This window comes from Heterodontus francisci, chromosome 1 (genome assembly GCF_036365525.1).
Source record: "Heterodontus francisci isolate sHetFra1 chromosome 1, sHetFra1.hap1, whole genome shotgun sequence".
Classification (NCBI taxonomy): domain Eukaryota; kingdom Metazoa; phylum Chordata; class Chondrichthyes; order Heterodontiformes; family Heterodontidae; genus Heterodontus; species Heterodontus francisci.
The window spans coordinates 120,496,260-120,513,321 of NC_090371.1; the positions used below are offsets into that span (position 1 = coordinate 120,496,260).

General features: G+C 41.7%; 1 protein-coding gene across 6 annotated transcripts in view; it reads left to right on the forward strand.

Moving 5' to 3' along the window:
- The first annotated feature begins 1,936 nt into the window (after positions 1-1,936).
- Positions 1,937-17,062, forward strand: part of aasdh (aminoadipate-semialdehyde dehydrogenase) — a 49,252-nt gene continuing 34,126 nt past the window's right edge. For 3 of the 6 annotated variants that reach the window (XM_068034956.1, XM_068034947.1, XM_068034990.1), the window contains exons 1-5: positions 1,937-2,504; positions 4,883-5,003; positions 11,404-11,747; positions 13,190-13,382; positions 14,753-14,997. In XM_068034956.1, coding sequence (XP_067891057.1) covers positions 2,158-2,504; positions 4,883-5,003; positions 11,404-11,747; positions 13,190-13,382; positions 14,753-14,997 — 1,250 coding nt within the window. In that variant the 5' untranslated portion in view covers positions 1,937-2,157. Of the gene's footprint in view, positions 2,505-4,882; positions 5,004-11,169; positions 11,258-11,403; positions 11,748-13,189; positions 13,383-14,752; positions 14,998-17,062 lie in introns of those variants that run through there. The other 3 variants (XM_068034979.1, XM_068034966.1, XM_068034973.1) reach the window with 3 other exon arrangements.

The window sequence follows — 17,062 nt, forward strand, 5'->3', positions numbered from 1 at the left end:
AGGAGGAGAAGTGCGGGGGGAAGGGGTGGATGGAAGGGTGTGCGAGGGGGAGCTGGGAAGGGTGCTGCAGGGGGTAGGGGAGAGGGTGAAGGGGAAGGGGGTGCGGGAGGAAGATGGTGCAAGGGGGGAGCTGGGAAGGGGGTGTGAGGGGGTTGGGGGGAAGGGGGTGCGAGGGGGGTGAGCTGGGAGCGGGGGGGTGGAGAGGGGGTGCAGGTAATAAAACATTTCATCAGCTCCCACCATGCTGTGCTCAGCTTCTTGTTCAGCTTCTTCAGCTCTTACTGCCATGGCGGTGTCCAGGGCGATGGACGCGTAAGACTGGGAGAGGAATTCACCGCAGAGAGAGGGTGAACGGCTGGCAATCCGGGAAAGGAATGCTGATGAAGACCCTGCCAGTGGTTGCCAAGCTTGGCCAACTGGACAGGAAGGCCACATGGCTGTGTTTGGGGAGCCCGTCCACAGCGGCGATCAGGAGGAAGAGCGGCCACATGGTCCCGGCAGCGGCTCCCACTCACTCGGCGACTCTGCGCTGTTTCCACACAAACTTTCCCCACAACTCCGGCTCGGCTCCCGGATTCCAATCCCAGTAGCTGTACATCATTGTAAAAGGGACGTAAGGAGGCTACAGAGGTATATAGATAGGTTAAGTGAGTGGGCAAGGATCTGGCAGATGGAGTATAATGTGGGAAGCTAAAATCCCTGGTGTTGCCTCTCTCCTAAGAATCTGGAAAGACCTGCCACTTTAATTCCCAATGCCACTTGAAAAGAACTGCTTTAGAAAGATCCCAGTGACCCTTCACTGTGTACTCATGCCAGACCAAAAGGGACAACTGACTTCCTTCCAAATCTCTTTTTTTTTCAAGAATTAGCAAGTATTTGGCCAAAGTATTCTTTTTTGTCTTTTTTTTGTAATAGAGCATTTCTCTATTTGTTAGTGTGTTGGGCGGGTGGGGGGGGGGGGTGGAATTTAAAAAGGAATTTTCATATTTCACCTCCGTTCTGTCCAAAAGCTTCCGGTTGCTTGCCATTTCAACATACCCCCCTGCTAACATACCCACATTTCTGTCCTTCGCCTGCTGCAGTCTTCCAGTGAACATCAACGCAAGCTCGAGGAGCAGCACCTGATCTTTCGATTATGCACTCTACAGCCTTATGGACTCAACCTTAGGTTCAACAATTTCAGAGCATGCCTCCTTTTTTACATTTTTTTTGATTATTTTATTTTAACCATGTGCCTGATTTTCACGTGGACAGAGCAGCTCATTATTTGGCCATTAGCACTCCGGCGGGAGTAATACTTTGCCTTTCAATACAAGCATTAACACGCTCTTTGCCTTTGTTCCATCACAGCTTTGTTATTTAATCTCTCCTGCTTTCTGCCCTATCACTCACCTGCCCTTTTGTTCTCTTCACCATCAACTCCCCCTACCCCACTTCATTGCTTACAACCTAATTCTTTTCTAACCTTTGCCAGTTCTGATGAAAGGTCACAGACTTGAAACGTTAACTCTGCTTCTCTCATATTTCTCTCAAAGAGTATTCAGATGAGCACTTGAAACGCCATAGCATAGAAGGCTACGGGCCAAGTGCTGGACAATGGGATTATAATAGGTAGGTGCTTGATGGCTGGCAAAGACACGATGGACCCCAAGGGCCTGTTTCTATGCTGTATGACTCTATGACTCTCCACAGATGCTGCCATACCTGCTGAATATTTCCAGCACTTTCTGTTTTTATTTAAACTAGTTGGTGGCCTATTGAATACACTCGATATTGGGTGGATTTTGCGTTTTGCCATCAACCCAAAGGGCAACCCTCGGGATTAACACTTTCCATTCACAACCACCCACTCCAGTCCATGCAGCATGGAACTCGGGCACGCGCACCTATTAATGCGCATGTCCCGCAAGACGGAGCGAGTAACGTCATGACGCTAACAAAAACAAGAAATGCTGGATTCACTCAGCAGGTCTGGCAGCATCTGTAGAAAGAGAAGCAGAGTTAACGTTTCGGGTCAGTGACCCTTCTTCATGACGCTGCCTCCATCAAGCGTCAGTCGGCGAGTTGGGGCAATGGTAGCGGTTGTCAATAAGTTTGTGTTTGCGGAAGTGCAGGCGCGTGTTTGTGACTCGCTGTGATCCAGACGCGCCTTTAGTGATGTCGAAAGCAGCGGCGGATATACCGGAAGAAGAGGCCGGAGTTGGATCCTGCGTTCGGGTGGTACCGGTGGAGGCGATGGAGGAGGAGGAGGAGGAGGAGGAGGGCGCGGGTGCGCGCCGCTTGCACGAGCTGGTGTTGTGCGCAGCTGCGCTGCAGGGCACCAGGACCGCGGTGTGTTACGAGAGCGAGGAGGACGGAGGCTCATTGTGTTACACCTACAGTCAAGTTACTTGCCTGGGGAATGCACTCCAGGAGCTGCTGCATTTACACTGCGATTTTAGCCACGGTTATGTGATTGGGTTATATGGCCAGCCTACTGTAAACTTGCCCAGCTGCATTTTAGGGTAACCCTGCTTAATTTTATTTTGTCGCTGCCCCTCTCCTCTACCACCCCAGACATTTACCCATCATCAAAATGCGATTTTCGTGGATGCAGTCCAGGAAGAATCCTGGAATCCATGTAGTCGTTGTAAATGAGTAGCCCGAGTAATCACCATTAATAGTGCACTGGTATCGCGCATGTCATATGTACTTATAATATTTTTACAGCAGGGACATGAAGCTATTCTGTGCACAACATTTCCATTGGTTGTAAAAATCCAAGTGGATTGGAGAGGGGGAAGAAAGAAGCAGTCCTCTGTTCTAGGGTAGATAAAAATAGAAAATGCTGGAATTGCTCAGCAGATCAAGCAACAGGAGAGAAATCGAGTTAACGTTTCAAGTCGATCACTCTTCATCAGAACTCCCTGACCCTGTTGAAGGGTATCAACCTGAAATGTTAACTGTTCTCTTTCCACAGATCCTCCCAGAGCTGTTGAGTATTTCCAGCATTTTCTGTTTTTATTTCTGAATTCCAGCATCTGTTGTATTTTGCTTTTGTTGTTTTAGGGTGTGTGTGTACCCCAACATACTGGAAAGTACAGAGCAACTTGATGGATCTGGGGTAAGGGATATTTCCCCACAACAGCCCTTTAAAGGGATTGGGTTTGAAATGGACAAGCATTGGAATGCCTTACTCACCATGTGCATTGCTGTAAAACCTATGACCGGTCTTGCTCTGTCCTTTTTTAAGAGTGCCCATCCCTTACAAGACCCCAGAGAAATTCTGATCAGCTCAAATCCAGCATATCTGACCTCTGTCTTAATTTTTGGTGCACACCTGCCAAATTGTGTCAGATGAGAAACAGATTTTTACCCTGATGTGTCAATTTTTAATAGGCTGTGCGAATAGTAAAAACTTTTAACCCTGCATTCAATAAGAATGGGTTGTTATTTTAAATCGACCCTTTTAAATCGCAAGAGACTAGAAATTGGAGGAGAATTGGGTTTCTAGGTACACATTACTAAAAGCTGCTGCACAGATACTACAAGTCATAAAATTTAATGCATTGTTGACCTTTATCTTAAGGGCTGCAATACAAAGGGGAGGGAGTGATGCTTTAGTTGCAAAGAGTTTTGGACAGAATTCATTTGGAGTACTGTGTTCTGTCCTCGTCACCGTATGTGAAGAAAGATATATTGGCCTTAGAAGGTCTGCAGCTTAGATTTGCCAAATTATATTGGGGCTTAAAGTATTAAATTATGAGGACAGGTTCTATAAACTAGGGTTGTGTTCCCTTTAGTTTAGGAGATTGAGGGTGATTTAATTTAAGTGCTTAAAATAATAAGATTTAATAGAGTAGATACAGAAAAGAAGTCGTCCAAGAGGGAATTTAGTTCAAGTTTTTTTTTAAATTGAGAGGTTTTTCCTCTGGTTGGAGAGACAAATAATGGTTCATTTATTTAAAATCCTCACCTGAGAATAAGGAAGGAGATTAGAAGAAATGTCTTTATACAGAGGGAGACATTTCTTCTGGTGGGGGAGTGTCTAGTCTGAAGTCCCTCATCCCTGGTACTGTTCTGGTAAATCTCCTCTGCACTCTCTCCAAGCCCTTGATATCCTTCCTGAAGTATGGTGTCCAGAATTGGGCGCAGTACTCTAGCTGAGGCAAAACTAATGATTTATTAAGATTTACTATAATTTCCTTGCTTTAGTACTCCCATGTTTCTATTTATAAAGCCAAGGATTTAGTATGCTTTTTCAACAGCTTCATCAACTTGTGCTTTTATCTTCAAGATTTATATATGTGAACCCTGAGATCTTTCTATTTCTGTATGCCCTTTAAATTTGCACCATTTAATTTTATATTGTCTCTCTTCATTTTTCCTTCCAAAATGCATCACCACACTTCTCTGCACTAAAATTGATTTGTCATGTGTTTGCCCATTTCAGCTGTCTGGCCGTGTTCTCCTGAAGTCTGCTGCTATACTCCTCACTGTATAATACCTTTTTAAGTTTTGTGACATCTGCCAACTTTGAAATTATGCCTTTTATGCCCAAGTCCATATCATTGATATAAATCAAAAAGAGCAGTGGCACCAATACCAATGCCTGGGAGACAACACTGTATACTCCCTTCCAGTCTGATAAACAGCCATTCACCATTCATCTTTGCTCTCTCTGGCCCTTAGGCAATTTTGTATCCATGCTGCCACTGTCGCATTAATCCCATGGGTTTCAATATCTTATGTGGAGGAAAAACCACATTTAAACAATGAGTAAGAATCACGGGAAGATTAGGCAATTTCTGTTTTCCGCCTTCTGTTTATTACATTAGGAACGTGAGTGATGATTCCTATTTCAGAAATTATATTTAGTATTACTATTTCTGTGTACTTTCAGAATTCTTCAAATTGGGGCAGCCTTTTGCCCAATTAATCCAGAAAGTTCACCTCGCTTATCAGCATATTTTATTCAAAGGTGTAAGTTGAAGTATATCCTTATTCAGAAAGATATGATACAGGTGAGTTACTGTGCTAAAAACAGATATGAACAAATAAATTAATAGGTGATATTCCACTGATGCTCATTTTTCAGTTTAAAATTGTATTAATTAAAATGTTTTAATTATTTAAATGCAACTATGTTTGGATAGTGAATTAAGTTCATGACACTTTGATTTTTATTTACAGCCTATCAAACCCCCTTCATTAGAGTCTATGGATAATTATTTTATCATAGACTTCCCCTTCCCTTCCACCTGTTGATCCTTACACCCCTGAAAAATCAAACAATGATAATATCGCCAATTAACCACCACAGATATTGATGCAGTTTTCTTTTGAAAGTGGCAGTTGACCCTGAACCAGGTATCTTCTGTTGGAGAAGTCCAAGAGGGGATTTAGTTCAAGTTTAAAAAAAAAAATTGAGAGGTTTCCTCTGGTTGAAGAGACGAACAATGGGTTATTTATTTAAAATCCTCACTGAGAGTAAGGAGAGAGATTTGAAGAAATGTCTTTATACAGAGGGTTGTTGAAGCATGGAATATTTTGCTACAGAATATGTTGAGACATTGCATTTTTCAAGGAAAAATGGGATAAATGTTTCAAGCAGAGTAAAGTACAATTCTGTAGGGGGATGATCTTGGATTGATCTAGGAAGGAACCCACAAAGATGGACCAAGTGGCTGCCTTCTATGCTGTAAACTGATTTTGGCTTATTGATGCATACTGCACACTGACCATATTTATTGAAGGCTGTGATCGACTTTTTTAATTCATTCACGGGCTATGCACATTGCTGGCAAGGGCAGCATTTATTGCTCATCCCCAGTTGCCTTTCAGAAGGTCGTGGTGACTCACCTTGAAAACTATTGAGTGGCTTGCTAGGCCATTTCAGAGGGCAGCCACATAGCTGTGGGCTTGGAGTCACATATATGCCAGACCAGGTAAAGGGCATTAGTGAGCCAGATGTGCTTTCTGATAATGCAGTAGTTTCATGGTCACCATTACTGATATTAACTTAGTATTAGATTTGTTTAACTAATTTAATTTAATTTCCCAAGCTGCTACGTTGGGATTTGAACTCCTGTCTCTAGATCATTCATCCAGGCCCTTGGATTACTAGTCTACTGTATCCCTGCTCAATGGTCACTCAAAACCTTTAACTTTTAAACCCCCTGTCAGTAGAGTACTCTTTATAGAATCATAAAATTGTTACAGCACAGAAGGAGATCATTCAGCCTGTCATGTCTGTGCCAGCTCTCTCTAAGAGCAACTCAGTCCCACTCCCTGCCTTTTCCCCAGCCTTGCATTTTTTTTTTCTATTCAAATAATTATCCAATTCTCTTGTGAAAGCCACAATTGAATCTACCACCATGACACTCTCACTCAGGCAGTGCCTTCCAGATCCTGACCACTCACTGCATAAAAAGATTTTTCCTTATGTCGCCTCTGGTTCTTGTGCCAATCACCTTAAATCGGCGTTCTCTGGTTCTCGACCCTTCTGCCAATGGGAACGGTTTCTCCCTTTCTACTCTGTAGACTGCTCATGATTTTGAACACCTCTATCAAATCTTCTCTCAACCTTCTCATCTCCAAAGAGAACAGCCCCACCTTCTGCAACCTATTCATGTAACTGAAGTCTCCCGTCCCCGGAACCATTCTCATAATCCTTTCCGCACTCTCTCCAATGCCTTCGCATCCTTCTTTAAGTGTGGTGCCCAGAATTGGACACAGTACTCCAGTTGAGGCTGAACAAGTATTCTATAAAGATTCACCATAGCTTCCTTGCTTTTGTACTCTATGCCTTTATTTATATAGCCCAGGATCCGTTATGACTTCTTATCCACTTTCTCAACCTACCCAGCCACTTTCAACATTTTGTGCACATATACCTGCAGACCCCTCTGCTCTTGCACCCCCTTTAGTATGGTATCCTTTATTTTATAATGCATTTCTTCATTCTTTCTATCAAAATGTATCGCTTGATACTTCTCGTTAAATTTCATCTGCTACACGGCCACCCTTTCCACCAACCAGTCTGTGTCCTCTTGAAGTCTATCACTATCCTCCTCACAGTTCACAACACTTCCAAGTTTTGTGTCATCTGCAAATTTTGAAATTTTGCCATGCACACCCAAGTCTAATATCAATCAAGAAAAGCAGTAGTCCTAATACTGAGCCCTGGGGAGCTTCACTATATACCTTTCTTCAATCTGAAAAACAACCGTTCTCTGTTTCCTGCCACTCAGCCAACTTCATATCCTTGCTGCCACTGTCCCTTTTATTCCATGGGCTTCATCTTTGCTGACAGGCCTGTTATGTGGTACTTTATCAAATGCCTTTCTGAAGTTCATATATACCTCATCAACCCTCTCTTGTTACCTTACCAAAAAATTCAGTCAAGAAATCTGTGCTGACTTTCCTTAATCCACATTTGTCCAAGTAGCTGTTAATTTTGTGTCGGATTATCGCTTCTAAAAGATTTCCCACCACTGAAGTTAAACTGACTGGCCTATAGTTTTTTGAACAAGGGTGTAACATTTGCAATTCTCAAGTCCTCTGGCATCGCCACTGTATCTAAGGAGGATTAGAAAATTATGGCCAATGCCTCCACAATTTCCAACCTTACTTTCCTCAGTATCCTTGAATTTATTTGATCCGGTCCTGGTGACTTGTCAACTTTAAGTACAGCCAACCATTCCAATATCTCTTTATCTCAACTACCTCCTGTTTCACTACGGCTTTGGCAGCATCTTCGTCCTTGGTAACGACAGATGTAAAATACTCATTTAGTACCCCAGCCATATCCTCTGCTTCCATGCTAAACCCCCTTTTTGGTCTCTAATTGACCCTACTCCTCTTTTACTACTCTTTTACTATTTATATGCCTATAGAAGCCTTTTGGATTCTCTTTTATGTTGGCTGCCATTCTCTTCTCATACTCTGTCTTTGCTTCTCTTATTTCTTCGTTCACATGCCCTCTGAACTTTGTATATTCAGCCTGGTTCTTGTATTATCAACCTGACAAACTGTCCTCTAAATGTTCCCCTACTGACACTTGATCCACTTGTCCCACCCCATCCCCAGAACCAGATCCAGCAATCCTTCTTGTTCATTGGACTGGAAACATACCGATGTAGAAAATTCTCCTGAACACACTTTAGAAACTCTTACCCCTCCATGCTTTTTACGTTCTTACAATCCCAGTCTATATTTCTTTTGGGCCTCCTTATCTCGAGAGACAATGGATACGCGCCTGGAGGTGGTCAGTGGTTTGTGAAGCAGCGCCTGGAGTGGCTATAAAGGCCAATTCTGGAGTGACAGGCTCTTCCACAGGTGCTGCAGAGAAATTTGTTTGTTGGGGCTGTTGCACAGTTGGCTCTCCCCTTGCGCCTCTGTCTTTCTTCCTGCCAACTACTAAGTCTCTTCGACTCGCCACAATTTAGCCCTGTCTTTATGGCTGCCCGCCAGCTCTGGCGAATGCTGGCAACTGACTCCCACGACTTGTGATCAATGTCACACGATTTCATGTCGCGTTTGCAGACGTCTTTATAACGGAGACATGGACGGCCGGTGGGTCTGATACCAGTGGCGAGCTCGCTGTACAATGTGTCTTTGGGGATCCTGCCATCTTCCATGCGGCTCCTGTAGCATAACTAAAGTCCACCATTATAACTACTCTATCTGGTGTACTCATGTGGCCTGTACAGGTTCTGTCACTCCTAGAACGGTCCCAACGTCCCAGGAATCTAAAGCGCTCCCTCCTGCACTGTCTAGCCATGCATTCATCATCTCTATCCTCCTATTTCTGTACCCACTAGTGCATGGCACAGCAAGTAATTTTCCTAGCTTCCTAAAATCTGTCTTCAGGACCTCATCCCTCTTTCTGCCTATGTCATTGGTACCAGTATGGCCCACAACTACTGGGGATTCACTCTCCCCCACAGAGTGCTCTGCAGCCACTCTGACATCCTTGATCCTGGCACCAGGGAGATAACATGCAATCCTGGATTCACATCTTTGGCCACAGAAACCGAGTCTGTTCCCCTAATTGTAGAATTCCCCCATTACTATTGCTTTACCAATCTTCTACCCCCCCTGTACAGCTGAGATAGCCATGGTGCTGTGATCTTGGCTATGGCTGCACTCACCAAAGGAATCTTCACTTTCCAGTGTTCAGAACTCTTAATATTATAATTTTGTTACTTTAGTTACTATTAGTTTGTTTAATTTGAAAACTAGTTTGGGTGGAATTGAATGGTTTTGGAATTGGGTGGTTTTGCCCTTTTAGAGGAAAGCTTTCATGTTATTTTAAATACTTTTTTTTCATTTTTATTTCTCCAACTTTCCTCAGTCCTGTGTCGCCCACTAAACATTTTGTTCCTTTGTCTCCAGCATTTTGGCCATTACTGCTCTCAATCCTTTGCCCCACCACTGGCTCAACTCTAATGTCCAACCAAACCTTTGCCCATCTCTCCTAAACAGACATGTGTTTTTCTTATGCCCAGCTGTAAATTACCTTGCAAAGTTTTTTTTTATATTAAAGGTACTGTGTAAGTTGTATTTTCAGAATTACTAGTTTGGATGGTCCAACCCAACATGTAAATGTAGTGGTTTTGGCAATGTAGTAGTAACTATCGATAGAGTTGGACCTTGTCCAACCGCACATTCCCTTGCAGCCTATCTTAAAACAGAACCATTTTGTGTTATACATGAACTTTCCAACAGCCACCTTTGTCTGCATGGTTCAGCTACTCACTCATTTAACCAGCTAAGCCATTGAAGAGCTCTTGCATATTACATTTGGGATTTTCCACATAAATCAAAAGTAAATTGCTGTAAGGCATGAGAGGTACGGCAATAGCAAATGGGGAGTCTTTGCTTTGTGAAGCCGAGGCAATCCAGTTCTGTTTTTGCGTTTTTCTTCTGTTTGGTTTTTCCTGTTCAAATTTTGTGAGCTCAAAGATTTGGAAAAGGTTGTTCCTATGCTTTTACCTCACTGGTGAATAAACCCTAGGTTAGAACATGTAGATTTGCTAGTATCCACGGATTGGCATACTTGCAAATTGTTAGGAGCATCAATTTAAACTTTACATGAGAATCACAAAGCTCCATGAAATGAACCTCAGCAGCCTATGTGGAGACAAAGGATTGTGCGCTCCTGTTGTGAAGTATCAGTCGGAAAGTATCGTTAAACCAAACCAAATAGAATTTCTGTTTCTGTCTTGTCGCAATACCATTTGGCCCATGCCCCTCTGCTCCATTCTGTGCAACGATCTCAATCTAAGAATTGCATACAAGGGCTGATTTTACAAGTGTGCTGCCCTAGGAGTGCATGTCAGGAAATTGCAGGTGCACTTCCCATAATTTTCCATGAGCACCTGTAATATCCTAATATGAGATCCTGTGGGTAAGGTTCCCTGCTAGGCATACAATTTTACAACTTCCCTTATAGTCTCAAAGGTCCTACAAATAAAGCTACTTTTGAGAATCTACCTCCTCGATTTTCCAGTATCTGAATTTTTTTTTAAGTAGAAGTGAATATTGTGATCCATCTTTCGGATGAGACATTAAACTGTGGACCTGTCTGCTTTCTCAGGTGAACGTAAAAGATCCCATGGCACTATTTGAGAGAAGAGCAGGGGAGTTATACCCAGTGTCCAGGCCAATATTTATCCCTCAAACAACATCACGAAAGTAGTTCATCTGGTTATTATCACTTGCTGTTTGTGGGAGCTTGCTGTGCAAAAATTGGCTGCCGTATTTCCTAAACTTCAAAAGTACTTAATTGGCTGTAAAACGCTTTGGGACGTCCTGAAGTTGTGAAAGACACTACATAAATGCAAGTCTTTTTCTCTTTATAGAATGGAAAATCCTTCAGTGCATATTAAAATGCTATTCTAAATGAAAGTGGCAAACTCTAATTTAAATATCTAGGTGTGCCTTGGGACTGTTCTGCATTAAAGGCACTTTATAAATTCAATTTCTGTCCATTGATAATCAACTGAAAGATCAATTCCCGATAAGAAAAGAGTTATTGATATGTTCTCATCAATCAACATCAGTGATTATATGGTTGGGCAGATTTTTTTAACCCATCTCCCACCCCACAAGTCCCAATTAGACCAGTTTAAGTTGATTTCAATAGAAACATAATTTTCATTTCATATGTAGCATAAGGAAGTCTTCCATCAAGAGCTTTGACTAAAAATCAAGTTCTAAATATCAATCCAACTGGAGAGGATCTTGGTAGCCGTTCTCACGCACACATCAGGTGGCTTCTTATTTTTTGTTAACTTTTTCCAGTCTTTGTTTTACTGTAACCAACCCTGCGTTGGTGTAAAAATTATCAACTTTTAATTTTTGAAGGAAACTAATTTTTACAAGTTAAAAAATAATGGTGTATTTTTTATATTTCAGAAATTCAGGGACCATCTGTCAACCTGGTTGTACATTGAAGTTGAATATGATATACCAATGCTAAACATAGTACTTGTGAAGATTCAGTGGCAGGTGACTAATGTGGATTCCTTAACTTCAGGCCCCAGAAATGAAGAAAATGTAATTTGCAGTAAAATAGGAGGTTTAAAAGACTGCATGTTGGAAACTGCTGAAGAGCATAAAAAAAACCCTGTGTGTAAATATGCAGACGGCCAGAGGCATGGGTTTATGGCATATATTTTGCAGACATCGGGTACTACAGGAACTCCAAAAATTGTTCGGGTACCTCATCAGTGTATTGTTCCTAATGTAAAGCATCTCAAGTAAGTTTAATCACAATTGATTATTACCAACTCCTGAACATTACATGTTTGTTGATGTCAATATATCATGCTTGTTAATGTTTCTTACAGTTATAACAAACTTCGCTCACGTTAAATTTTGTTATGCAGAATGGTGCAATGAAAGAAAAGGTGCTGTCAGACAGTTACCACATGACATACGTTATATGTGATGCATAATATGAGTGGCCATTTCATCATGAAAGATCACAGTCTACTGTTGGATACAGATAGAATTCATTACCTTTGGAGAATGTGCATTTGAACATCTGGTTCAGTTGGTTGTGAATTTGTCAAATTCTTTTAAGATAAGACTGGGTTTGCATTTTGGCTGAGTTCACCTGCATATTGAAAGCAAAAATGGGAAGCATAGTGCAGGCTAGAACTTGCGAAGGGGAGAGTTCAGAGGCCTAGGCATGTCAGTTGACTTGCCATTTACTATGCCTAAGAAATCTGAGTTGGCAAAAAAAGGACATTGTCTTAAAATGACGTAAAAGATGATACAGTTTCCTCCAGAGATCATTTGGTAGCTGTATAATGTTCTGGTTAGTTACACCAGGAGGACTGCATACAGTTTTGGATGGTGCAACCTGAGGACCAGTTAGGGCCTAGAGTCAGTGTGGAGGAGAGAGGGCTGTTCTTTTCCTCACAGCCCTCCACTGTTGGAGTGAAGACCCAAGAAGAACAATTTAGCATAGCAGGGCTTTTCAGTCTCCAGACCGGAAGATATCTTATAACTGTATATAATAATATTTAATAGGATAGAGAAAGTAACCCCAAGCAATAGTTTCAGTTCTGTAAAGAGAGTAGGGCAAAAGGGTACAGGATCAGGGTTGTAAAGGAAAAAGCTAGGACTGACATCAGGACTGACTGATATAATTCTTTGCACAGAGGATGATCAGCAGGGGGAATGGATTGCTAGGAAGGGTGGGTTGACTCTAACGCACTGGATTTATTTAAGGAACAGCTAGATGTTGTAATGGGGAGATGGTAGGCTTAGTAATCTGGAAGAATGAACACCAATGAGTTGAATGGTCTTTTCCATGTGCCATATTTTGTGACCTTGTAACTATATCATTCATAAGACTGCTAACTTTAAATGGTTTCATCCTTTAGCTGGACCTTTACTTTATGGCCAGCCATGGTTTAATAGTTAATGGTTTGATGGACCAGTGGGCACAAAGTGAGACAAGTTTGGAACAAGAGTTTGATTTATTCACAATGTTCTATTATTGATTTATACTGAAAGTATTCTATCCTTTTCCGATCACTGTTCTGATCATACTTTTCACTGGCAACATTCATTCTGATCTTATTGACTTCAGTGCATTATAAAATATCTTGAGAGATGTCAGACTTAACGATACTTTACTTTTGTTATTTTATGTTTTTTGGGCCATTTAAAGCTTTTTTTTGTTCTGCAGGTCTATCTTTGAGGTTTCATCAGACGATGTAATTTTTATGGCTTCTGCTCTGACTTTTGACCCTTCGATTGTTGAAATATTTGTTTCATTGTGCAGTGGAGCTACACTGCTCATTGTTCCACCAGTTATTAAAATGATGCCAAAAAAACTAGCCAGGGTGCTTTTTAACCATCATAAAGTTTCTGTTATGCAGGTATGGTGATATAGGTTGACTTAGAAGTTAGAACTTTGTCATTCTATACTTCATAGAACATTAGCTAACAATTCATTTGTTCATAAAAATTATATGGTGTCTTTCCAACCAGCTGAAGCTTTATAGCTGTTCAGATAAGAAAGGGCAGCAAAATGTTAACCAATAGCTCAGTTGGTAAATGAACATGCCCAGTGTGAAACTGAGTCGTAGAGTTCAGTTTGATTCTGGTTTGATCCCCAGTGAATGCTGAGGGTGGACATAAGAGCTTTCATGCTTCTAAGTTAAGGAAGGAGAGGGAAAACAATCGATCAAGATTGCTGTCCCAAAAGCCCTGCACAACAGTGTGCTTATATGTGGTCATAAGACCATGACATTCCATCAGGCTCAAAAGTCTGAAAATATCTCTTTTTTTTTCTCGTATCTGTCAATTGCTTTCTTTGCCAAATATCCATTTCGTTCCCTCGACTTTATCAATGTTATCAGCTTTCATTATCTCTGAGTATTACAACCCACATATTCACCAAACTGTAAGTAAAGTAATTTGAATCTAAATTGTCTGGCTATCTTTGCTCTTTTGACCTTGCATGCCCTACTCTTTGTTTCAGAGATTGACTGTCAAGCACATTACGTTTCAGTTTGTCCCTACATCTTGATATTTTGCACAATTCAAGAAGCCATTCTTTGAGATTTTTCTTGTTTCCAGTTCCCAGTTTTCAGAGTCTTTCCTGGTTGATCAGATGCCTAGTCTCATAGAATCATAGAAAGTTTATGGTATAGAAAGAGGCCACTTGTTTGTTAATGTATTAATTGCCTTTCCCTGTACTCTCTCCAAAGCCAAGATTTCTCTACTATTTCTTTGTACAATCTCAGAATCATTACCTGGGACCTATAGTCTATCTTCTGACTATATATTCCAAGATATTGTTTACCCTCATTGCTATTTTTGCACAACACATAGATGGTTTCAGTGATCCATTGACCCGTATCTTCTGTGTTGTATACTGTAGACTTCAATCATTTAGCTTATATTCCCACTACTAATCCCTTTTTGGAATCTAATTACTCTGTTAATCCATGTTAAATAATATTTGCCACTGGTGTTGGTGTGAGGACATGATTGGGCTTAGCTGTGATGCCCACTCCAGTCAAATAGCACGCTGGTAAGGCAAAAGATCCCATAAGAGGAATGATCACTTGTATGTTCGAGAGTTACTGGAGCTCAACATGAGACTGCAGTTTGGGGAAAGGAGGGGAGCAAATTGGGAATCGGAATAAATAGCAGTAAAGAGGCAGCAATATATACAGATAAAGATCTGTTTATTGTCAGTCTTGAAATATTATGACAGTTTAATTTCCTTCTTTTCCTCCAGGCCACCCCAACATTGATAAAACGGTTTGGATCAGAACTCTTGACATCAGTTGTACTTTCAGGTGATACTTCACTACGTGTGTTAGCACTAGGGGGAGAAGCATTTCCTTCACTGCATGTCCTCAGAGGCTGGCGAGGAAAAGGAAACAAAACCCAAATTTTCAATCTTTATGGGATTACAGAAGTGTCAAGTTGGGCTACATACTACAAAATTCCTGAAGAAACCTTGAGTAGTGCCACTCAGTTGTAAGTCTTGTTTAATTTCTTATATGAAAAAAGAGCTTCACAGAAGTGGAGATAGTAGAGGTAATAGATGGGGTGAAAATTGATAGGAAGGAAGTACTGGAAAAGCTAGCTATGCATAGAGTGGATAAGTTGCTGGTCTGGATGGCTTGCATCCCAACTTGCTAAAGGAAGTAGGCTTTGAGATAGCCATAATCTTCCCTAGATATGGGGAAGGTGCCAGAAGATTGGAGAGGCAAATATGATGCCCTTTTTTCAGAAAGGGTGTAAAGACATTCCTGGTAGCTACAGGCTGGCCAGTTTAACATCAGTGGTCAGTAAGGTTTTGGAAACAATCAGGGAAAAAAAATCAACAGGTGCTTGGAGAGGTTTAATTCAAGAAAGCCAGCACGGGTTTTTAAAAGGCAGATCATGCTTGACTAATTTAATAATTTTTAATGTTGTAATAGAGAAGGTTGATGAAGGGAAAGCAATGGACATTGTCTATATGGATTTTAAAATGCTTTTGGCAAATACCACATTAAAGGCTGGTTAACAAAATTGAGGCTCATAAAATATGAGAGTCAGTGTCAGCTTGAATAAAAAATTGGTTAAGGACAGAAAACAGTGAGTCACCACTAGACTAGTTTTTAATTCCAGATTTTTATTAATTGAATTCAAATTCCACTATCTGCTGTGGTGGGATTCGAATCCATGTCCCCAGAATGGTTCCAGGATGAGGGATTTTAGCTACATTGTTAGGTTGGAGAAGCTGGGTTTGTTTTCCTTGGAGCCAAGGAGATTGAGGGGAGATTTGGTAGAGCTGTATAAGATTATGAAAGGTTTAGATAAGATAGACAAAGAATAGATGTTCCTATTAGCTGATGGTGTAAGGACTAGAGGACACAGATTTAAGGTTTTGGGCAAGAGATGTGGGAAGGATGTGAGGAAGAACTTTTTTATGCAGCTAGTGGTAATGAACTCGCTGCATATGTGGGTGGTGGAAGCGGAGGTGATGAGTGATTTCAAAAGGAAATTCGATGGGCACTTGAGGGAAATACACCTGCAGGGCTATGTGGATCGAGCGGGGCAATGGGACTGATTTGATTGCTGTACAGAGAGCTGGTGTGGACTCAATGGGCGGAATAGCCGCCTTCTGTGCCATAATGACTCTATGTCCAAGAGCACTTCTCAGTGAAAGAATTTATTTCGAGGTGTCGTCACTTCTTTTATATCTGGCACCAATTTGTGCAAGCAAGGTCCCACAAATAGCAATAAAGAGAACAAAGAACAGTACAGCACAGGAACAGGCCATTTGGCTCTCCAAGCCTGCGCCGATCTTGATGCCTGCCTAAACTAAAACCTTCTGCACTTCCGGGGGCCGTATCCCTCTATTCCCATCCTATTCATGTATTTGTCAAGATGCCTCTTAAACGTCATTATCGTACCTGCTTCCACCACCTCCCCCGGCAGCAAGTTCCAGGCATTCGCACCCTCTGTGTAAAGAACTTGCCTCGCACATCCCGTCTAAACTTTGCCCCTCTCGCCTTAAACCTATGTCCCCTAGTAACTGACTCTTCCACCCTGGGAAAAAGCTTCTGACTATCCACTCTGTCCATGCCGCTTATAACTTTGTAAACCTCTATCATGTCGCCCCTCCACCTCCGTCGTTCCAGTGAAAACAATCCGAGTTTATCCAACCTCTCCTCATAGCTAATGCCCTCCAGACCAGGCAACATCCTGGTAAACCTCTTCTGTACCCTCTCCAAAGCCTCCACGTCCTTCTGGTAGTGTGGCGACCAGAATTGCATGCAGTATTCTAAGTGTGGCCTAACTAAAGTTCAACGAGCTGAATAAAAACAGAAAATGCTGGAATTACTCAGCAGGTCAGGTAGTATCTGTGGAAAGAGAAGCAGAGTTAATGTTTCAGTTCTGTGACCTTTTATCAGAACAGAATAACCTTTTGATTTGTTCTAATGGTGTTGGTTGAGAGTTAAATGTTTGCTCTTTTTTGAATTGTCGTGGGATCTTTATGGCCACTTAAGCAGACATGTGGGCCCTTGATTTAATGTCTGATTGAAAAGCCAGC